Source organism: Liolophura sinensis, chromosome 6 (genome assembly GCF_032854445.1).
Source record: "Liolophura sinensis isolate JHLJ2023 chromosome 6, CUHK_Ljap_v2, whole genome shotgun sequence".
In the NCBI taxonomy this organism is placed as follows: Eukaryota; Metazoa; Mollusca; class Polyplacophora; order Chitonida; family Chitonidae; genus Liolophura; species Liolophura sinensis.
Genome location: NC_088300.1, coordinates 29,500,720 through 29,525,804, shown reverse-complemented (window position 1 = coordinate 29,525,804; position 25,085 = coordinate 29,500,720). Strand labels below are relative to the sequence as shown.

Below are 25,085 nucleotides of genomic sequence, written 5' to 3'. Positions count from 1 at the left end.
TGTGCAGGTCATGTGACCTGCGTGGATTACCTAACTGGTTGAGTGGCCTCAGTAACCCCTGTGTAGGGGACTGGGTATGCCTGGCCATGCTGAAAGGGCCTGCAGTACAGACAGGGATAGCCAGGGGGGAGGGGACCACATGTCTTTCTTAGCCCAGGATGACACAGAGTTTGCATGTAAGTACTGCCACATGTCACATCTATTAACATATCTACATGTATGGCTGTAAGAAGATCTCTACAATGAATTATTGTCCAGTTACCACTCAACATAATCCTCACTAGTCATTCAAAATTAATGTACATGTACATATATACTTTGTTATCTCAGGTTACAAAAATAAAAATGATGTAATACCTAAAAATATAAGAAATCAAAATTAAAAACTGCGTAAAAATCAATTTGAATTTAACGCCATGTCAAACCAACACTAAACTGCATGAAAATAAGGTTAATGATCTTTTCAGTGTGTGTTGAAGTTAATTATACGTAGTATAAAAGTGCATCATTCTCCACAGGAATCCTAGGAAACATCAATTGACATTCAGATTGTACATGATGCATGTATACACATGTAAATGCACTTTTTCTGACTCCATATGAATACAGGAATATACAGTATTTATTCATTTATTTATCTGATTGGTGTTTTACGCCGTACACAAGAATATTTCACTTATACTACAGCAGCCAGCATTATGGTGGAAAGAAACTGGGCAGAGCCCAGGGGAAACCCACGACCATGTGCAGGTTGCTGCCATAGGAATATACAGTATAAAAACTCGCAGTTATATATCAATGTATATGAACACATGAACAAGCACTTGTACAAATGAATCCTTTAACCATTAACTCATGCAGGTCATATCAACAATCAACCTACAGCAACAAGCTAGAGCATAGTACTTACATGTACATGCATGTACTGTACATGTATGATATGCCAAGTGTAGCATGTTAAAATGCTGTCAAATATGCCATGTGACAAAATCTTGAAACTTTATTTTCCTATTTATAATTCTAATTTTGCTAGCATAAAATTATTCAAAAATAATGACGATAATAATAGAAATTTTTTTAAAAATAACTGCACAAAAAAAAGAGATATCCATTTATTGATTACTGTTGTACACAAGAGAAAAAATAAAAACAGATAAAGCTTTTAACTTCTGGAAAACTGTCCAACTACAATAAACACATGTTCTTTGACAAGCTAGACTTAAGGAGTTTATAAATTGCCTCATTTAATTCACATGTTCACATAATTTACCAGAGAAATATCAGAGATTAACAGATTACAGTTTCTGTGGCAACAATTGGCATGTTGGGAGAGTCAAGAATCTCATAATGTTCCTTAATAGCAGCACACGAACAATATCCCGGATTTCTAACCATATTCACCAGGAATCGATTCCAAAAATTGCCAAATCTTGAGCCTCACTGATCAGGATAACAAGATCCACTCCCTCACTCATACTGAACTGATATATATCCCCCTAACTAGCCACACCTAGATATTTGTTTGCCAAAAATGCAACCTGGCATATAGGGATAAACACACCTACACACTGAATCACAAGTTTCAACAACATGTATGTATAGTAGGCGAGTAGGCACTTGTATCAGCTACACTCCATATCAATGAATGAATTGTGTATGCAAGGTTCTGGCAAACTGAGTATCCAAGTATTCTCAGGCTGTGTTTCAAATTCTTGTTTAAAATGGCCATTCTGGAGTTGAAAGAAACAATGTATGATTTGGTCACATAATTTCCTACAGGTCTGACCCTGAGTGTCTACATAATGTAAAAATAAACTTTGTTTATATATTTTATTCCAAAACTTTAAAAAGTGACATTGTGACCATGCATTAAGAAATTTCAGAAAAAGGCAACTCAAATAATGCTTCCTGTGAATGAAAGAAACTAAATTTTTCAGTGGTTAACCATCATATTTTTGTTCAGTCACCTATTTCTTCTAATTTTTAGGACAATTGGTCTGCTCATTTTAGCCAACATATATATAATTCTAGCAGGAATATTGAGTTTCTTTTTTTCTCACATGGCTAGACCATCTAATGAACACCATACTCATATCCTTACTTTTCCCTAAGACTGGTAAAGAAACGTAATATTCTACTTTTAACACTATTTATATCTGTCCCAAAAATTTAAAAAATAAGGGTAACTCTCTAAATTTAATACAGCTTGATTAGTTTGGGAGCCCAAATGTTTTAATAGGATAATGGAAAGAAAAGCGACAAAAGATTGACAGGAATTATCTAGATTTGAATCAAGCTAGATACAATGTCTATTGGAGCTTTTTGTAATAATGCACCATTTGCTGGTACACAATGATATACGAATACATACAGAATTTTCTTAGAACAAATAAAGCATGGTACCAGAAGATGCTCAGAAAACAAACTGAATTCGAACTACTCACGATCCATTGTAGACTCAAGCAATAATGTTGCAAGAACACTGAAGACTGTATCAGTCAGTGTGGAACAAGAGAGGACGATGTTAAACCGACACCTCACACCAAGCCATACACAATGGTCAGCTTTCTCCAGCCCTTGCTGACAAGGTGTACAAGGGCTGGACAACAGCCCAGAAACCCCATTATAATACTGATTATTCATAGCCAACCCCCCAGCTTAACGATCAGGTATTCAGGTAATTGCCTAACAGAAATCTTACATAACTTCTGTGACCTTTTCACCTGGTTCCCTGTTAAGAAATCTGCTAGTCATTTCCGCCCATAATTTTCACTTTTCAATTAATAAATGGTCGCATATGGGCAGGGCAGCTTTGTACATGTAGCTGGCTACATTGCCATGCAATTTCATGCCACCATGGACATGGGGTAAGCATGCATGAATAGTAGTTGATAACTGTCAGGGCCTCGGAAAGCACCAAGATAAACATCATTTAGTTTTAGTGAACTTTGCATCACCATACATAATTCTGTTACATGAGTGGTCAAAAGGAAATGCAATTGAAATATCTTCATTTCTGTAACTAATTTCATTTGTGGCTTATTCAACAGTCCCTTCCTACATCATTTAATTGCCTTATTGGCATGCATACATTGCTCTCAACATAAGTTGTCCTTTTCGGAATAATGTAGATATATGTGAACGTGGTTTGCACAAATGTATAAACCAAACACAAGGGATCATCATGATGACCACATCAAATTATTTTCTGTAGCATTTCCTCACATTGATGCAATATGAGTGGTAATACAATATATATCATGAGACCTGGTATGGCGACTAAGCCACCTGTACATGTGTATAGAAAACACACTTCAGCAGAGTCACATGTAGATCTACGCTGATCGCTTTTTTTCAAATTATTTTAACAACTTTACATATTACTTGTATATCATATTTACATCAAAATACATATAAGTAATGTACATGTCTCAAGTATGTGAATGCAATTAGATTTAATTTTTATTTATTTATTTGATTGGTGTTTTACGCGGGGTAATCAAGAATATTTCACTTATATGACTGCAGCCAACATCATGGTGGGAGGAAACTGGGCAGGGCCCGGGGGAAACCTATGACCACCCAGAGTTTGCTGTCAACTTTTTTTTATAATACATGTACATGTACTCATAAGTACTAGTGCCCTGTCACTGATCATATCACTATCTGCTGAAATGCTGTATTTCTAGTTTGTGTTGAAAGGTCATGTGAACTGCCAAAATGTCACAGATTCCCTTAGGATTTGTATTTGGCCTAAAATTTCCTACGTGATCAAATTACTCAATATCAGAAGGGTGTTTTAAGGTTTGTTTAGAAAGTAGGATGATTTGTACAGGAAAATCAGACATGTTTTAGTCATGTTTTAGGCTCTCTACAAATTTCAAAACCAGTAGTAATAATTTTTGACCTTTATTTTCCTCTAAAAATGTACCAAATCAGTAAGACCAAATACAGCAGCAAGCATTCTACACTGTGGAGATGTGTGCTATGTATCCCTCAGTCACACAAATACAAGTTCCCTGCTTCCCTGTCAAATACAGACCACATGTTCTATTCATTCATGCATGGATTAGAGATGAGGTAAAACTTGAACAGCGGGAGAATTAATCATCTGGACAGAGGTCATCTAGAGGTTATGCAGACAAGAGACATCTTGAGATAACTAAGGTGTGGCTGTCTAGAGTCATTAGGTAACGTTTCCATGCCATTCATTCATCATCATCAATATTGAGTATATGTATTGCACCTGAACATCACCTTAAGGACATGTTGGGTAACTGACATCTCATTACATACACATGGGATATTCTCAAATTATTATCCCACAACAGTATGCGTAGTTAATATACCAAACAATGCATATTTATTCAGCTGAAAAAGATCCCTGTATTATGAAATGAACACAAATATGGAGACATTACTAGCCAATCCATATAATTTAACCAACGTGTAGGACAAAGCAAGCATTGAATACCCAGATTCTACTCTTTGTTATTATACAAGATCAATTACTTACATGTACACTAACAAGGTACACATTTTCCAAAGAGAAGGTGAATTACATGTACAATGTGTTACAGTCTCTTACTCTAGATTATAAATCAAATGGATTTCAGACATGCTTAATATCTCCTGTTATCAAGGTGTATCTTTATGAAAGAGTACTATGAAATTATTTCTTTTAAATAATACCAAAAATATTACATTCCCTTACAGCTCACTTCTTTTCTAAATAGTGTTTACAGACCCAAATCATTTATGTATACACCTCAAGATAGCAAATCCACAAATACTAAATGCATTTGCTTTTCCAAATATCTGTAATAGAAGTACACTAAATGATTACTTTAGAATGAAAAAAATGTCATATATGTGGTCTTATTTCAAAGGATACATTCTGGGTATCAAAATTTCAAAGCTGTTGTTGCAATATTATACATGTTGTACAGTGATGCATGTGAATGCTATTGTATAAGGAAAGAAATATGTTAGATCTAATTTACCCTGACAAATTAAACACAGGGTAGTCTCCCCTGTATTGACATGTGACAACAAACATGACGTGCAAAATTGCAATGATACTGCAAATTTTTCTTGCGTAAATTTATAGTGATCCACTATACAGAGTTTGAATATAGCACAATAAATTACATTCAGTGAATTGTTTATTGCTAACCACATAGCTGTAGTAAGGAAGAGTATCTTGAAAAATGTCAAATATATTTATGTATAATGTCATGGGAGTCTTGGCTTATGTATAATACATGTAGCCTAATCTTTCATTTTTGGCTACGACAAGGATGTCAGTACTGCTAATAACACTAGATTCCTAGTTTCTTATCACCACCCACACACCAATTTATCCCGTGCATCAGACCTCATTACTTCTCTTTTCACTAGAAATTGTCTCAAGAGGGAAGATTATGAGATAAGCCAAATTATCGGTAATAAAAATGAAAATTGTTCTACCAATTTTCCGAATTATTCTGACAGGAAACAAGGAATCAAGCGTCACTGGCTTGGGTCAAATGTTTGAGATGCCATCTTTTGACATAGGTCATTTTAATACTTAGTGATGTGCTGAACTGCAAGACTACTGTATATGAAGCTTATTTATGTTTTTATGACTGAAGAAAATCTGACTGAATGTTAGGGGAAAATAATTCACTGTCAATTACATGTATTTGACAAACTTTTCGGCATGGACGATGGTTAAAGCCTATCTTACCTGTAGAGAAGCTTAAGCTATACACAAAAGTCAACTGTCATTCTCAGTCAATTACTTATAGAAAACTCTGTAATATGGTTAAAAAAGCCAGTAATAATAGTTCTTCTATGAGTTACTTCGAGTTAATTTCCCTGATCCAAAGTGAAATTCTAGAATTTAACCAAAGGAGGATTTGTAATTTTGGGCACGAGCACAAAAATTTACAGTATATTTTATAATTTAAAAGTTTATGCAGAGCTTCAATGCAATGCCATGTGTATCGGTCTGATATATCAGAACTTATGATTTGCAGCTACACTGTATATTTATGCATAAAGCCTATGCAATGACAGCCTGAATAAGCACTATGATTAGAAGATGATATGATTAATGTGAATTAGCACAACACAAGTTGTATTTCCTAGAAATTGTTACACAAAAATTGAAAAATGAGATGTCATATACTGTATATCATGTGTCAACTCACCAACGCATGCATCATGCCTCAACCAGGATGTAACTATTATTCCTTGTGTACAATTTGTATTAGACAACCTTCCTCATTTCCTAATCAGTATATTTCAGGCAAGTGACTCAATATTTCTTCCAAGTTTAGCTCATAATAATGTCCATTGTACAACTTTGTGAGTAGTTTTGGTCTCGACAGGCTGTGTAAAGGGAGGCAATCCTGTCTCATGATGTTAATATGACACTCAACTTAACTTGGGCAATTGTGTTATTTTCGTTCTGAAGATCCTGGTAATCTTAAACAACATGACTATGCTTTTATGACTGGGTACTTGACATCATCAAACATTCTGGGTACCTCATAAATCAGAAAATCACAGTCACTAAAACAGCAACATGAATTTTACAATTAAAATGTACATGAAAAGCTGCCATCAGAATATAAAGAAGAGTATGGTTTTAAAGAAATGAAGTAAGATATGGCCAACAATTTTACAGAAATTTCATTTCTGAGGAATGTTTTATATTTTTTAATAACCCCCTATATTTTATTCATATTTTACGTCATTGCTAGGAATATCTGGAAATTACGGCACCTTCAGGTTCTCCCTGAAGTTGGTTTGACAGCTATCACCAATGACTACATAATTTGTGGACTGACGGCTGGGGCCTTAGAATAATTGTAGTTAAAACCATTTTTATTCCAAGAAAAAAAGCTGAGAAGCTTTTTTGTACTTTCATATGTTAGACCACAAACTAAGTGTTTCAGGTATCCTGTAGGCCCCTAAAGGAAGTACATGTATCGTTATGACAGATTATGTAGATTTCAACTGAATATAATCCATGTAATATGTTCGAAAACTAAACTTTCTCCACATACTTAACTCATACTTTAATTCTTCTAATTTTTGGGATGTATTTGTAGTGTTGAAAGTAGAATATAACATACCTTCACCAGCCTTTTGGAAAAGTAAAGATATGAGTATGTTGTTCCAATCATGCAGGAAAAAAGAAACTCAGTATTCCAGCTACAATTACATTTATATTGGCTAAAATGAGCAGATCAGGTGTCTCAAAAATTAGAAGAAATAGGCTAAGTATGATGTGTCTCTATTCAGCCAATGGCAGTTCATGTGTGGTTCAATGAAATGACTTTTCAGAAATGAAAACTATGGCTTTTCAATAAGAAATTCTTTCTCGATAAGTAATCAGAATATGCCTAACTTTTAAATATCATAGTTTCATTGCCCTGTATTTTTTTACTTAAGAAATCAGCAAACTTCAGCATTTCACCTAGCCCAGTATCTCCGCTGTGACCTTTTTATATGGGGCTAGGCGTAGGACACAGCCGAGGAGTTGCTGCTGGTCATGCGCGCCTTGTTTACCCAGATTTTAAAAACAAGGCAGTGCGTGGCAGCCTGCTAAATATGCGCCTATTTTCAACTTTGGTTAAGATTGATTTACACAAGAATGGCGACATACAGGCAAGTAGCGATTGGGGCATCATGTGAATAATTATTTTAGCTTTCAGACCTGCCGTGCTTTACGTGTATTCATGACAAATCAAACTTGCATGCATCTGAACTGAATGAGGGGATAGCTCTTTGTAAGCATTATACTGGAATCGGTTAAACATAGCTCTCAGGTTAAGGGTGGACAGCAGTCCCTGCGTAACAGTATATATAAGCCAGCTTTAGACCAAAGTCTCTGGCCACATTTCCTCCATTCAGCTCCATATTATTCGTCACTCTCTGATCCTTGTGAGGAAACTGGATGCTCAAAGCTATGAACAGTACGGTGAATTAATTGAATCCATCTACATGGACATTGGTTGATTATACGGCATATAAATACAGCTTAAGAATCTCCCTTATCCTATGCATAAATCCAATGACAAATGAGTTGCCAATTTCTTTTTAAGAACAAATTGTATTTCTGGTATCTATAAATGATGTGTGTGACAAATCCAGAATTACAAACAGAAATACAGTCAAATCAAAATATTTTACTGAATAGGCTAAACAAATCCCCACAACTCACTCATCTGCCATCCAGCAAGTCATTTTTTGTTTATTCCCGGAACCTCACCGTAAAAATTCCGTTGAATTACGCCTAAGGGAAAAATGCCTCGTCAGATCTGGTATACTTTAATCCCCTCAGTAAACGAAAAGTAACACCTAAACTGTTAAATTCAGTGATTCAACATGTTGTATGCACGACAGTACAACGTTGTTGTTGAAAAGCCTGGGGGTGATTTGAGGACACATCCTCTGCCGAAAAATAGCCGTTTTCTTCACGGTGCTTGGTAATTAGTTGTCATACATATATCGCTTGAGAGGATCAAAGGATTAATATATCAAGTATTTACCTTTACTAGTTGTCTTTTAACGTTCCGGAAGAGAGTTTTTGGAAAAAATCGAAATTCTTCCACCACACGTCCAAGATTTCATTCAGAGTGACGTCATTGGCAAGTTCTTCTCGTTAAATCTCGACAGAGACGAGATATAGGGACACAAGCTGTCTGCTTGAGCTGCGTCACTGCCTTCTTTATTTGCGGAAATTTCAGTGTTTTGAATGCATTGGGAACATCCTACCCAGAGATCAGATGCAATTACATCTATGCACAAGCATGTGTTTCGCCAGTGCTACAATTATGAATGGAATAGTCGTGAATTTGTGATCTGCGATCTACTATGTACGTCATATTTCTTTCAGTGCGGCATTCGGCTGAGTAGCAGCAGTAGTAGATATACTACGGCCATTGAAAGACACACCATACTGAATATCGCTTACGCGCTTGATGAAAACCTTCAAATCATTATTTACGTATATACATGTAAGAAGCATTATTACTTTGGCCTAAACTTTTGCTTGACGAGTAAGGCCAACCAGATTCTAACAGCATTTCTCTACCCGGTTTTCTGCCACCATGTGTCCGTTCTACGAAGTAGTCGCAAACAACATACCGTGAAGAGATATTCTGCCTCTGGTCAGTGGTACAGATTATTAATTTTTGTGGTATACACTCTCACTAATACACTATGTCCGTTTTTGAAATAATAAATGAAAATGTAATGTTATATATGTACATGTGGTATTCAAAACGTTTCGTTATTTTCACAGATTTCGTTGAGCTATTCAAGGCAATGCTGCAAATCCGGGAGTGAATGCACTGAAGATACCATCCACACGCGTGATGACTTCCATCTGAAATGCTGTCGTTGTCAGAGATATACATTTTCTCACACAGGGCTGAAGTTCTGGTCTTCAAAACCTGTATCCCTCTATGAAGAGTTTCAGTTAATGCATTATGTTAACATAACCCTTACTAGTAATTGGCACATGTAGGCATGGATCATTTTTAGTTTACTGCCAGCACAGTGTTAAACCTCAATCAGTGAAGAAAATAACCATTAATACCAGTGTCACAATTTTTATAGTGTTTTTGGCATGATGCATTCAGTATTGAATCCAGATCACTGGTTAATTTGTCATATTAAAATTGTGGACAGTTCAGCCTTGAGGAGAGGGTCATAAAAGAGTGGTTAAGGTGCTTACCTTTTAAGTGCTGGTTTCACACAAGATGTGGGTTCAAAGCTGGAATTTGAAAGGAAATTTGTAGATAAGTAGTCGACCATTTACACAGTCTCATGCTCATTGAAGACCACATGTATGTGTTCATCTAATGTACATTTGGTGTACATAGATCTGTGTGTTTCTCAGTAATTTGTCAGATGTTTACTGGACCCAGGCACTGAGCTTTGTTCTGCCCTTAAAGATGACCAACCACGCCATCATTATTAGTAAAAGTATGGCATTAAACAACAATCAATTAAATAAATAAATTACATACCTCAACTCTCCACTCCAGATAGGTATGTCAACGCAGATACCAGATCTGTTTTTGCCAAACGGCTGAAAGAAGTGAAACGAGGACAGTTGCCACCACACTTTGTGAGTTAATTTTCATCAGTTATACTTTGTATTTATTTGATTAGCAGTTTACACCGTACTCAAGAATATTTCACTTATAAGACAGTAGCCGGCACTATGGTCAGAGGAAACCGGGCACAGACCAGGGGAAACTCACGGCCATCCGCAGGTTGCTGTCAGACCTTCCTAATTACGGCCGGAGAGGAAGCCAACATGAGCTGGACTTGAACTCACAGCGACCGCATTGGTGAGAGGCTCCTTGGTCATTACTCTGCGCTAGTGCGCTAACCAACTGAGCCATGGAGGCCCTCATTTTCTTTATACCAAGCTTATATTTCACAATTTTGTGAACAGGTAAATTATAAAAGATTAGGCCTGGATAGATTGTGTTGTAGATACATGCTCATAATGTAGTTTTTCCCTAAAAATCTCATAAGATATACTGCCCTAAAAGCCCTAAATATTCACTCAAAGAAGAGCATATTTAGAAGTGAAAAAGGTTATGAATATTACTTTTGGTGCTTAAACTTACATCTTTCTAGTAGGATATCATCCTATCCTCCAGACAAACCTAGAAACACGAGATCAGCAAAACTTTCAGAATGAGGCAACTTAGTTTCAGTCATGGACAAACTTCTAGGTTAAATACAGAATGAAGGTGTAGATATATTTCTGGGATAAGTGGTACCCGTAATTTGTGAAGCTACATGTATGCAGGGATTCATAGAAGTCCAAATCTTTGCGACTAGAAACTCAAAATTCTTTTGTTTTCCTGGTCAGATTTAGTTTACTTGTATTTTAAATACTGACTTTAATCTGTTTTGAGTTTAATTCCACTTTAGCGACCGGTAATTTTGTGAATGTGAAAGTATGTATGAAATGTATATGTAAAGTTTAATTTCAGTTGAGGTTCATTTCTGGTGATGATATTATTGTTGGTACAGACATATGCCTTAAAAAGCATATTATCCTGATCAGAGATACACATTGTATAACAAAACAGATATAAACCATGGTGATGCATGTTCAGTTGTTGGTTGTTGTATTAAAGGAAAAAAGGAACTAACACACATTATATCAAAAGTAAAGATGTGCAGAATATGGGATGATGCCTATTCTGCTCAGACTAGAGATACATAATGAAACTGTTACAAACCCTGCTTACGTCTTCAAAAATAAACAACATATACGAAAACGAGATCCCTGACACACTTTTGACCACAGAAAAATTGTCCTTACACCTGACTAACCTTTAACTTTTACCATTTACTCAGTCTGTGTTGGCACAGTTAGGCCGTCTTTTTTGCCATCTTGGTTTTGAAAATCACGCCTGACTACTTGTTAAACAAGGCTGACTCCGCTTGTCATGGGTCCAGCCATTGACGGTTGAAGTTAAACACTACGCATGTATGATTCAAATGCAATTCAATTTTTGTCCAAAAATTTGAGTATTTGTACCAGAAAAACACAGAATTGATTTTTTATCACTGAATACCGGGGTCTAAAATCGACCTGTATGAATCCCTGCTATGTGTACATGTAACGTACTGTTTTGTCCTTTGTTCTATACATATACAGCTGCACATTTCATTCAGCAGCATGCATTTAAGTTGAGTAAAATTGATGACAGCAGAAATGATGTGCAAGTATATGTATGGTGTTTTAATATTAAAATTAGCGTAATTACATATAATTTTAAAATGATTCATTTAACAAATATTGAAATGCATTTCAGGTGGAGTCCGATGTGACATATTACTACATCAAAAGAGGAGGCCTTTACTTTGTGGCTTCTTCACTTCAGAACATCTCGGCAGTCTTGGTCATAGAACTGCTCTGCAGGTTTGTTTCACTTGAACTACTGTGAAAGCTTCTGAAATGTGTTATTTTTCTTCGTTTCAAGTATCGTTAGTCTAGTATACCTTATTTCCTCAACCCTTTTTCATACGAAAAGTAACTTTCAGTGCAATTTATACAGATTTTTAAGTTGATTTTGGAGACAAAACTTCATTGGTTGTGGTTGGATTGGCCAATTTCAAGGTCTCACAAAAAGTGTCATTTTGTCAGTCTACACTCAGAACAATGCCTTCAGAATATGTAGTGGAGAAACGAAGTGCAACAGTTGATTCTTGAAAAAGAATTAGGGTCAGTGAATGTTTTTTCTTGCCGGCTGTGCCGCAATATTTGCACAGTTGAAAATAATATGTAACATGGTTGATCTTTCGTGACGGTGTTACATGAAGTCTTAGCGTTAGAGATTTTAGCAAATGGGAACATTGTACTCTATGTAGGTTACTACATGAGCATACACTGGGTGTGTAAGATGGACGTTGACTCGGTCTATGATTAGTTATGCGGGAAAGTATATCTGAATTGATTGATGTGCACACTGGTGAAGTCTAGATTATACAATTTCTGTCACATTGACATTTCAAGGCCTCGAGATATGTAAAATGTTAGTAATCAGAATGCCACAAATTAGACCCATCAGTTCACCTAAGTGTTTTGCTGTTTATAATTATGCCTAAGAGAATTGATGATGCGACTCTGCCTTTTCTCACATTGGCAACATTTTCTGTCTTTGAAATGAACGTGAAGAGCGAAACTGTCAGAAAAAAATGAATTCCACATTGATAAGAAATGAATAGACCCTTCGTATATAACATTCTTATGTCAGACAAAGGATTGATGTCACAAGAAATGTATAAAACAGTTTAAAAGGAGAAGGTTGTATGGTCTTCCAGGATAGCTCAGTGTGATATTGGAATGTTTTAAAGTCTTGTGTTTGTGGTTTCGAATTCCGCTCTACTGTACACTAATCAAAGGCGAACTCAGGTGGTACAATTAGTCACCCGTCACCACTCAAACCACAAACTTGCAAGTGTGGATTCTTGAAAAATAATCAGTTGCGCAAACAGTAGAGTGACGTCACAGCAAACGTTTTAAGCTTGAATAAACATCTTGCAAACATGCGAAAAGGTTAAAGAATTACAGTACACAGTAGATTGAAGTGAACATAAAGTCTGCCACTATGTATACATAGAATAAAGGATATAGGACACAGTTATCAGAGAAAAAGTTCAGCATTGGGGATATGGCACTTGTCGACAATTCACTCCAAGTAGCCATGTTGTGGAAGCCCTTATGAACGTTGCCATTCGCTAGCGCTGAAAGCTTCATGTGATAATTGGCTGTCACATTAAAATACCTATGGGTTATCGATAATCAATGTGGTTTCTTATAGTGGATAGACAGATATCAGTACAATAAATTAGATTTTGCAGTTAGTTTAAGTGTTAAACTGATGCATTTTGGGCCATACATTTATGAGCAGGGAAATGAGAACAGCTGTACATATAACAGTACATACATGTTGGGCAGGAGACTGCAGTAACTTGCCATGGTGAGCAGGCAAGAAAACAGCCTCGGAAGAGTCATTGCTTAGGAAAGTCAGATTTATTACGAAAATATCTTCCTGAAATCTGCATGAAAGAGTCTCTTATAAATAAGGAAGCACTGCTGTGTTCGGTAAATTGTCAGTACAGTCAGCAAGGCCTAATGCAGGTCGAAGACGAAAACAAGCAGGACTGCTAAAAGACGACTGTTGTGCCAATGAAAATTACCTTGACTGAGCGCCAGGCTAAAAGAAACAGGACAGAACTAATACTCTTTGGTTGGTTATCAGGCATTTCTGTTTGTATTTTCTCATTGGCATATTGTTTAATACCAATGGTAGGGGGGAGTTTGTAAGTTTTGTGACGTCACTCTATATAGCTATAATATGGCAAAATGGCTTCACCAAATCATTGGCTAGGTACTGACGATCATTTGATATTTATTTTGTTGATAAATAATGTAGAATTTTTCAAAATATTTTCAGAACTATTCTGGAATACTACTTTATCAATTAATTCAGCTTTAGTGGCTGACTTTGTGTTCATTTTAAAGAAGAAGAGTTGACATTTTACTGCTGTTGTGTTTCTTTTGCAACTGTTCAGGTGGCAGTTCAGATTTTTAGTAGTGCATACCTAATTGTATTGTAAAAAATGGTTATCTCTCGTGATTGTCAAGTTACACCTAATTAGGTAACAGTATGTATGCACCTTTTATTTTTTGAACACATACATCTTTATCTCTTTCTTTTAATGCACCATATGTAACTTTGGTTCTGATAGTTAGTAGATTGCTAAATGAATATGGGCATTGGACTTGATCTGTTAATTTAATATGTAGAGATCTATATTTATACAGTTGTTGCCGCTAGGATTTGATCAGTTTCATTACAATGTCTTTTAAAATATTTTTGATTGATTATTTATTTGATTGCTGGTTAATGCCAAAATATTTTCTGATATTTACATGTATACCTGATTTCCAATACATAGAGTTGCACTACTTGTGTTTGACATGAAACTGATCAGTGTAACACAAGGTTGCTGAATTCTAACGTGTTGTTTTATTTTGGCAAGAGCATGTAGTAAAGTGTATGTTGCTATGTCATCTGTACTACAGGTTGTACCATGTTTGTAAGGACTTCTGTGGTGTGATCAGTGAGGACTCTGTTAAAGCTAATGTCTTGCTGATACAGGAGCTTCTTGATGAGATATTGGTAAGGCTGAAAGTCAGATATTCAGAGAACTTGAAGTAACGTCTTATCGAGGCTGTTCAAATGAAATTGAGTTATAGCAGTAAGATGTATTTTTATAAGGTTTGAACATACATCATGCATTTGGTTACACTCCTTATTAACTCAGTTGTACTTGTAGTTAATGTCATACCTGAGCGTCTATACTGGCATCCGATAATATAATGAAAGCATTGTTAAGGTAAACGTTAAGGATGGTACCTTACAAAGTACTGCAAGTATTGAGCTCAGGTTTTGTATACAAATACAGAACAATAACACAAGGTGGATTTTCTCATTTTTGATGCCCTGCATGTGTGTTAATGTATAAAATTCAATACCTTCCAGGTTTTTGGGTTTCCTGCGGGCTCTGCCAGGTTTCCTCCCACCATAATGCTGGCAACCGTCATATAAGTGAAATATTCTTGAGTACGGCGTAAAACACCAATCAAATAAATAAAAAAATAAATACCTACCATGTATAGGTAACTGCCCCGTACTTTATGTATTGGGGTGACGTTTTGTACATCTCATACAGCACAATTAAGTGGGGAAGATGTTCCGTTGTTGACTACCTAAAGGTGTGTTAATTACTGTAAGTTACCAATTCATAATCCTTACACCTCTTTGTGTATATAGAATCCATGTTAAGTCCTTACTATACTGAGCTGAAGTTTTGTGTTTTGGTAGCCTTCTCCACAGTACTAATCTACAGTATATATCCTGTTTTATCTGTTTGTACAGATACCAGTACATAACTTTTTCTATGTCATTTCTTGCAGGATTTAGGTTATGTCCAGTTGGCAAGCACAGAGAAGTTGAAGCCGTACATACAGTCTGACCCCGTATTGGTTAGGCCTAGTCGGTCTCCCTCAGAGGATGTGGCTGCCAGGCTGGTAGGTACACCATCTGACCCTTTGTAGGGTATATTGGATCCTGATAGTGATAAGGACATGAAGTAAAGGAGAGTAATAGGTGTAATTACATTTTTAAAACCGTCTCTGCAGATCATATTGATAATGTTTATGATCGAGTTACATCCAAAGAAAGATAAACACAATCAAATTCCTGCCTTCTAGGTATAGATGGGTTGCATAACGCAAGCAGAAAAGTAGCCCATCAGCCATATTGGAGTTTTATTATAACATGGGCGTGTATAGCGGTAGTACTCCATTATGGCTGACGGAAGTGGAAGGGTGGCCTCTATTGTAAATCTGTGGGAGCAGCCATCTAAAAAGGGTTTATTGGGGAATTCTCTAAGTTCAATTTTTGCAGGCAATTAAAGTACACTTGTAGCAGGAAACAGTCGACTTGGCCATTCATCGATCAAATTTAATGTGCAGAAATAAGGAACCTTTTATTCCCATCTAAAATAAAATCGGGCATAATTGAGCAGTGTAGACTTTTGTTCAATTGTCATGATATGTTTTGTTGGCAAACTGTTAAAGTATTACGCATGCATTGCCAGAGAACAGTGGTCGGTTTGGCCGCTGTCGTATAGGTGAAATATTCTTGAGTACAGTGTAAAACGCCAATCAAATAAATAACGAAATCAGTGGTCAATTTAGCTTGGACCTGAGTCGCCATTGGATGCGAAATTATAATGGTACCCCATGAATATGTTGAAGCTGTTTGAGTTACATTTATTGTTGGTTGTGTTGTAGTTGGGTTTTGAGAGCCGTGTGGCACCAAGCAGTGCTGCTGACAGGCCAGTGACCACCAGGAAACATCAGGACCAGGTCAGTGTTCATCAAATTAATTCACCAAAATTAAGACAGGTCAGAAGCTAGAATCTGGTGCAAGCTTGAAGATTCAGAATTGGGTGTACAGACACATATACTTTAATGTCTGGAGCTCAGAATATTTATTTCTTTATTTGATTGGTGTTTTACGCCGTACTCAAGAATATTTCACTTATGCGACGGCGGCCAGCATTATGGTGGGAGGAAACCGGACAGAGCCCGGGGTGAACCCACACCCATTCACAGGTTGCTGACAGACCTTCCCACACACAGGAGCTCAGAATAAAGTGAAAGGGCAATGGCATTGTAACTGGGTGGAGTGTGAAGTCTAGTGTCATCAGCATAACGTTGCAGTCAGGCAGCATCATTAACTTGCATGTAGCTTGCAAGTCATGTGAAATCTGAAGTGTCGGTGTGAGTATCCGATAACAGGGAAAGCCAGTTAAGGGAAGTGTTTGACATGGTCTCTCAAAAGTTCTGCATGTATTGAGCTTGAGTTTGTATGGTATTGCCTGACCACAGTTATAAGAGTTAAGAATAATTTATTTGATTGGTGTTTTACGCTTTACTCAAGAAGATTTCACTTATACAACGGCGGGAAATATTATTGTGGGAGCAAACTCGGGCAGAACCAGGAGTAAACTCACGACCATCCTTCATCATGTTTACAAGATGAAGAACATAATGGCAAAAACTTTAGTCTTGCTGATATACAATGTCACAGCAATTGGACAATATGGAGCCTTTAGAAAATTCTCATTTCTTGTTTCTAGGTTGCTGGATCTACCAAAAATGAGATATTCGTGGATGTGATTGAAAGGATGAACACTGTTATAGGACCAAATGTATGTATTTCACCTAGTGACCCTGATAAGCCTTTAAATGACAAAAACTACCCGTGGACAATCATACCTCGAGTCGAAAAAAAAAATATATGTACACACTGAAATCTGTGTTATAGCTGACATACTATTTGCTATTTGAAATAAAACAATGGCATGTCTTTGTACTTTTGGCGATATTACTCGGGGACCTTAATGACATTAAACAGTTGACAGTGCTAGCGTGTGGCCATTAGCACAGTATAACGTTTGTTATAAAGACTATGGTATGCATATCTTTATCTTCACATGTGTGAAAGTATGTCAATAGCTTGCCAAAGGTTGGTGGTTTACATTGGGCACTCCAGTTTCCTCCACCCAAAAAACTGAATGCTCTGATACATTTGAAAAAAAAACGCGAACAAGAGTCAGATAAATAAATAATCTTACTGCCTTTAACATCATTGGTGTTGTGTTATTAGGGGACTGTGATGAGGTCAGAGGTTAATGGCAGTGTAAACATGCGAAGCTTCCTGGCAGGAAATCCCTCTATTAAGATAGCAGTCAATGAGGATCTAATAATAAACCAGGATAAGTCTTCATCAGGTAAGAGAATTCCTAGGCTGGGTAACTCTGTACCCATCCGTTTACTGGCATGTCCAAAACATTTGTTTCGATTTTCATAGCCATTGTGACATATAGCCTTACATAAAATTAGACAAGTAGACATGTTTTTTAGAGAAAGGTCATATTGCAACTGTACATGTCATGTGTAAACTGTTTTCAGACAGATGGAAATCATGACGATTAAAGATAATCCTTTTTATGTCTTATTTATGTCTTATATCTTTACGTTTCCATTGGTCTTGGGAAAGTGCTTGAATTTTGTTGATAGTTTTTGAAAAACCTTATATTACAACAAGCCTTTAAAATTTCTTAATTTTTCAGTGTTAAATATCATATTGGATTATTTTGTTCAAAGTCAACTGATAAATAAGGTACCAAAATAGTGTCCATTACTACTCTTGTGAAAATTTGTACTTAAACTGAATGGTTCTTGAGAATGCTTCTAAAGAAAGGAAACTCCTTTTCGTTCACATTTGGAAACCTGTAATAATCTATTTTGCCAGGAGTTTGGAAAAAGTTAGCCGCATTTTTTGCAATATGTTCGTCTCCCTCAGTCTGACTTGCAGGATTCATCTTTCAGGTTATGGCAGTCACGTTCAACTGAACTGTTGTACATTTCATCCCACTGTGAAATTAGACGACTTCGAGGAGTCAAGAATTCTGGTGGTACAACCTCCTGCTGGCGAGGTTAGCAACAATCAAATTTTCTGATTCTGTGCATATATCAGCATATATATAAGTGGGGGATGTTAATTTTGGGTCTTTGTACATCTGTTTTTCTGTGTCTCATTAATTTCCTGCAATGACTGCTGCAAATATTGTGTGCTTTTGATGTCTTTGATTAAAATAGATCTTCAGTGCTGCGCCTTCCAAACTGCAGATATATGGTTTGATGTCCCCTGAATTGATTCCGACCACTAAAAGCATCGAAAACGGATGCAAAACGACAGAATTTGGTGATTAAACATCAGAAAATCTGCTCCACTACGATCAAATCACTGTTGACCTTGTGACCTTATTCACTGCAGGCATCTGAGGTTTCGCTAAGTGTACAACAGAGAGAACAGGAGGCAATCGTTATATTTTTACAGCTAATTTTAAGATTATTCCATGCCCAAATGCGGCTTGCGACTGCAATAACACAAAACAGGATACTGTAAAGTTACATACATGGCCTAAAAATGCCACAGATTGAGAAAATATGGAACAGATCAAAACCCTTTGATGTACGGAGGACTTGATCGCAGCCATATGAGCCATACCTTCTAGAAGAAAAGGACAAGCCTTATAATATACCCCCCAAAAAAGACAGACGAAAAAGGAAAGACATCCGGATTTTTCACTCCCGGAATGCAGAAACTGTTTAGCCACTTCTTTGTTTGATACAGCAGGCTGTGACTCCATGAACTGTAGGGAGTGGCTAGCCTTTGTTGTACAACGGTCACGAGTCTACAGGGCAGCCCTCCAGCTCAGTTCACACCTCACCACAGGCCGCTGTGCACCCATAATACCCGATAGCATTCCATACCTTGAAACCCATGACAGGGACCCAGACAACATTTTAAGTTTCTCAGTGTTACCAATTGCTGTTTCCGTTCAATATGCTTCAAACCTTATCTATTTTTGCCGGTGATACTTTTTTAAAACATAAAGATTACTTCCATTGATAGTTGCATTTACCCTTGTGTCACACCCGGTATTGCTTGACTTGGCTAAAAGAATGGTCACACAGTGGGCATAGGCCTAATGCATGCATTCGGGTATGCCTTGCAGGACTTGAACAATACATGTTCACAGGCAGGTCTTACCAGCATGACATCACCCGGCTAGCCCCCCGCCCCTCCCAGCTGATAGGCAGAAAGTCCAACTTCAGTGTTTTATTAAATTGCAACTAGTTGACATATCTCCCAGACTAACATAGTGGTAAATATTGTGTCAGGGGAACATTTAGGGAAGTCGGACATTTAAACCACAATCACACGAATAAAAATATACAGTTGAACAGTGAGATGCCTCATCTGTTTTCAATGAGACTATTTGCTTTAATAATTGCCATAACATGTGCAACATTTCATGTAATTATTTGTACAAATTTGTTTGTTTTTGTTTCATTTAGTTTTCCTTGATGAATTACACAGTCAGCGGTGACTTGCCGTCAGAGGTTCCGTTCCAGGTGAAGGTATTTGTGGGAGAAGCTGAACAGTCCAGGTATAGTACAGGATGGCAGGCAACAATTGCGGTAGACTGTCACTGTACGCAATAAAAATGTACGCAAATGTATCATAAGCAAATATTCCAAGAACGACATATGGCGTCCATGCTGAACTTAGCAGACCAGTTGGAAAGAAGGGTGAAAAATATTGAGCTTTATTGTGGCGTTCCTAGTTACAAAATGGTGAACAAAATCAATTCAACTAGATCGCTATTAATTATCAAGTATTAATTTGTCGATGAGGTAGTGATCAGGATACAGACATGGTTTATTTTGTGGATACAAAACTATGACAAAATGTGTCAAAATGTTTCTTTCTCAGAGACACTGAGCTGGTGCTGCGGATAAAGGGAACTTTCTCTTCCAATACTCATGCTGTCAATGTCATTGTCAAAGTACCAGTCTCCAAACATGTCACCAGGTAATACATGAATTCATGGATGTGGATGTCTGCCCTGTTTCCTCCACAATTAAGGCTGGCAGCCATCATATAAGTGAAATATTCTTGAGTACAATCAGATAAATAAATGCATCGTTTTCTTTTTTGTGATATATAAGTAAACGTGGTGTGATTTATGCTAGCCCTTATATACTGTTGTCTGGACTGATAATCACAGCATCAGTAGCACAACATGTCCGTCAGAAAAACAATTGTCAGGTGGATCAGTAATTTTGTAACCGTCATGTGCCTAGTGTCTCTGGAGTTGAAGGTCATGTATGACCATGGCAGTAAGCTTCTTACTGATGTTTACTGTTCATTATTGTCCTGCTGCCTGGCATAGTTATTCATGTGACACTACCGATTTAACAGAATTCAAGATTTTATTTTTGCATAGAGTGAACAATTTATAACCGCTCATATACAAACATTGCGTTAGTTACTCTGTTTGAGACTCTATTACCCGGAATAATAATGCTGATGGAATAACAAGTTATTTGATATTAACAAGATTGGCTGGTTTTCCTTCAAACTATTCTTGTTTTTTTCAATTAATTATCATGGCCATTTTGCTTATTTATTAAATGCTTGGTTTCATACACCGTACTGGAGAATACTTCACCTATGAAAAATGTCAGGTTTATGGACAGGAGGAAACCAGTTTCTGCATGAAACCATAGTACCTCACCCGACACCTGTGAGATCTGGTGATTAAGGATGTAGTTGAATCTTCATAGATGAAGGTCTAGTAGACGTCGGGCCAGAAACCATTTGTTTCGTTTGATCAGAGAAGGCCCTTTTGGACACTTTTTGCATTGAGCAGAATAAAATGGAACACAAATATTTACAAGACATTCATTACCCTGACCGTTTTGTATTGGCAGAAATAAGCTCAACTAAATCAGGATTCAAGAAAAAAATTTTATTTATTTAGTTATTTATTTATTAGATAGTTGTTTCCTTTGTTTCATCAGAAACAGCTGATATACATAATTATGTTACAGCATCACACAACAGCTCAGTGGCAGTGATCAGACAGCTGAGCCTCCTGTCTGCTCAGGGCCTGCTCGTGTGGAGGATTCAAGAGGTTCACAGGAGGCCTGGAGCATGTCTCCAGATTCAGGGTAACCATTGTCTGCAGAGGGTTGAAACTGTATCGAAGATATTGCACTGTGAATGTTGAATACCAACAATATTGCCCAAAATGAGAAGTGGAAATGATGACCCACGAGACGCCAAGTGTTGTTTGGGTTATCACTTCACTTCTCAAATATTTATGGTATGCAATCTTCTTTATGCAATATTCTGTTTATTATTTATATTTGGATAATATAATGATTTTGTGTATTTGAACTTTTTATGTTGAATGTTTTAGCTATAGGTCTTCACAAACATGTGTAAACGTGGCACCTTACATGACACCTTCAGTAAATGCTGTAGAAATGACTTAACTGAGCTCAGATTGGAAGCATCATCAAACAAAATGTTGATTTTAAATCTTGACATTTGACTTATTTATAAATAATAAGGAGGATATAACTACAAATGTAGAGGTGGGTTAACCTTGGACATCATCTCTATCATGTCTAAAGCAAGGGTCAATTCACAATAGCTGAAACATCCCGAAGACAAGTCCATGGTGTTTTCACTCAGACCCCTGGATTATATAAGATATTTGCCCCCAGACTTACACATAGGATGTAAAAGAAATTTGGAGACCGTCCAAGCCACTTGTTGCAGGTTGCAGCTACGTGTGGAAACTGAAAATGGTGACAGAATAATGCTGTTTTGTATGAACATCATAGGTTTAGCCAGGGGATGTCTCGTGTCTGAGACACCTTGTTCTGAGAAAATTAACATGGGAGAGACAGGGACAACAGTAGAAATGTTGGACATGGTTTCAAAATCTGGCTAAACCTGCATTGCTGGCTTTTGTACATCAAATGCAAACGTCTAAATCATAATGCCCAATTTGTCCCTTAACCCTTGCATGAAGGTCTGTACTGGCATTTTGTGGTGGAGCGTCCAGTTCGGGAGCGGTAGATCCATGGTCAATCCTGGGTTAAGTCTCACATAAGACTTTAAAAGAGGAAGTTGCAGCTTCCCCGCTTGGGGTTCAGCATGAGGGGTATTTTGCAATGACTAGTTGACCCATATCTGTATAATGGCTCGGGCGGGGCGGCTTACTTGCCTTCGGTAAGGCATCTCAGTGAAGCAGCACTAGATAAAAGAGCAGTGGAAATCCGTCCTGCAACAAGGAGGCACATTACATGCACTCTAATGATTCCTTCGTCGTCATATGACTGAAAAATTGTTAAGTATGACGTTAAACCCCAAGCACTCACTCACTCACATTTTAAATGCTTTTTTTTCCCCTTGAGATAAATGCGCCAAATGTTTGATACATTTCCTTTAAATTGTTACAGCTGATCAGCCAGACAGGACGCAAGTTACAGAGAAAAGAGATCGGGCCAATTGCCATGGAGTTTGAGATTTCTGGACTAACATCTTCAGGTTTTCACATACGCTCTCTCAGAGTGTACGATAGAAAAGTGGGCTATGTACCATATCGCTGGGTACGCTATATCACAGTCAGTGACTCCTTTCTTGTTAAAATCTGAGAATTTATTTATGTCATTTTATAAGCAAGGTATGAGGACAATTTGACTTTTATTGTACTAACTTATAACATTACATCCTCTGTCATCTTTTTTATTGACTGGTAATAATATGATTGATCCCTATTAATTGAGAATGTTGATACATTGTCTGAATCATTGCTGAGTGTGGTGTAAAACACCAATCAAATAAATGAAATAAATCTTAATCATTATTCAAGGTAAATGTATCAGGACAGTGTGACATGTAAAGTTATAAATCACCTCATCTGGTCTTTTTTCATCATCTGTTTTTGTGGTAACCTGTATCACTTCACTTGGTGATTCCTTATTAGCAAAACTATTAAATTTGTGTCTGAATTAGTGTACAGGATATAGGATCATGTACAAGGTGGATAGAATATGTCAAAGTTTTAACCTAAAGAGGAGTTATGTACATTATCCTCAAACCCAGTTATCCTTCGGTCAGGCTTTTTATTCTATGTATGTAAAATCTGATCATCTTCATCATTAAAATCTACTTTTTTGTCAGTTTTTGCTTCTGTGTTTTGTTAAAAATGTTAATTCATGGATGTTGAGGAGTGGTGGCTAGGGGTTGCTTGAAGCACTTAGGCATGACCGTGTACATGCTCATTACCTTAGGACAGCTTAAGGAAACTTGCTCCAGAACGGCTTTTTCACATTATTACCGGTTTTGTATGGTGGGTCAATAGGAATCTGATCATAGTGTGGACACAGGCCCCCATTACAACTTCAGTTTTTTTGGGAGGGACGAATGTAATTCTGTGTATTTTATGGTGAAAAAAGTCTTTTTTTTTGCTGCCATCCTGCCGTTTTGGGGTATACAGGAGCATGCTTGGTATCAAAATGATGGGAAATGGCTAAGCTTTGGGCAGGTATGAGTTTTAATGATGAAAGTTTGAAAGTCTGGGCGAGAGGACACACGCAGACAGGTGGTGATGAGGCTGCGAGTTTCGTCGCCTTGGTGTTGCTAGGCACACCTCCCAGCCGCCGGCATAGAAAGGTCCAGATTTTGATGGTCAACCTGTCAAGATTTTTATGGCTTCTTTGTCACAGGCTGGGCCAGGTATGCACCAAAGCTTATTGGCCACGTAATGTTTGGGACTGAGCTACAGCGCTAAATGTTAACATTATTGTTTTAAAAAAAACTAATGGGCGTCTGTGGCCTGATCTAACTAAGTTGTCTGGCTTTACGTGGCAAGGGAGGTAATTATTTGGGCCACCTGTCATATCCAGTCGCTGCATGTTGCTCAGAAGCACATGCTTACTTCCCCTTAGATCACTTTGCATACCGTATGTAGCCTTTGGGATAAGCCTCACCACTAATGGTTCTGTAATCTTTAATCAGCATCCAGAAATAAAAACACATCCCTTGGAATCATGCAAGTTTATTTCAAGTAGGCCTCTTAATAACAGAAGCAGTGGCCATTTTGGGCTTCAATTTTCAAAACAAAATATTTGCCTGAAATTTTATTACAGCAGCACACAAGTCAGCTGATCTTTAACCCATTAAGTTATATTTCCACTGTCGGCCAATCAGCATTAACTTTGTATCCCTTTCAGAAGGTACTGATCTAATATCTGTGTGGGACATGCTCTTCACAAAAGAAGTTGTGAGAAATGACAGATGCATTTATCTCATTGGCATGGATTCATCGCTATTTTTTTTTTCACATCTACTTATCAACAGTTCAAGAGTGCTGCTTCACTGCTCAGACACCAGACAGAACACCCTACCCAGCCTTAGTACACAAGACACCATGTGAACCAACCTTTGGCTATTCCCTTAAATGCTGGGTGGCAAACAAAAACGCCACTAGCTCTTTCATGGCGTGGAATTCACATTTTAAGCAAGATTTACATGCTATCAGGT

General features: G+C 37.2%; 2 protein-coding genes across 4 annotated transcripts in view; one reads left to right on the top strand and one right to left on the bottom strand.

The window, feature by feature from the left end:
* LOC135468460 (RAC-gamma serine/threonine-protein kinase-like) overlaps positions 1-8,635 on the bottom strand; it is a 43,442-nt gene extending 34,807 nt beyond the window's left edge. The window contains exon 1 of the mRNA XM_064746734.1: positions 8,544-8,635. The gene's annotated coding sequence lies outside the window, so the exon portion shown is untranslated. The remainder of the gene's footprint in view (positions 1-8,543) is intronic.
* Positions 65-23,131, top strand: LOC135468462 (AP-4 complex subunit mu-1-like). 3 transcript variants are annotated; one of them, XM_064746737.1, is made up of 14 exons: positions 65-176; positions 9,299-9,451; positions 10,047-10,129; positions 11,844-11,950; positions 14,621-14,717; positions 15,515-15,628; positions 16,397-16,471; positions 17,248-17,319; positions 17,778-17,901; positions 18,503-18,609; positions 20,039-20,130; positions 20,457-20,555; positions 21,578-21,697; positions 23,000-23,131. In XM_064746737.1, the coding sequence occupies exons 2-14, from the start codon at positions 9,388-9,390 to the stop codon at positions 23,001-23,003; spliced, it is 1,158 nt and encodes a 385-aa protein (XP_064602807.1). In that variant the 5' UTR covers positions 65-176; positions 9,299-9,387; the 3' UTR covers positions 23,004-23,131. The 3 variants fall into 3 exon arrangements, with proteins under 3 accessions (XP_064602807.1, XP_064602806.1, XP_064602808.1); XM_064746736.1 differs by lacking the exon at positions 65-176 and adding an exon at positions 8,716-8,870; XM_064746738.1 differs by lacking the exon at positions 65-176 and adding an exon at positions 8,926-9,164.
* Positions 23,132-25,085: the final 1,954 nt, after the last annotated feature.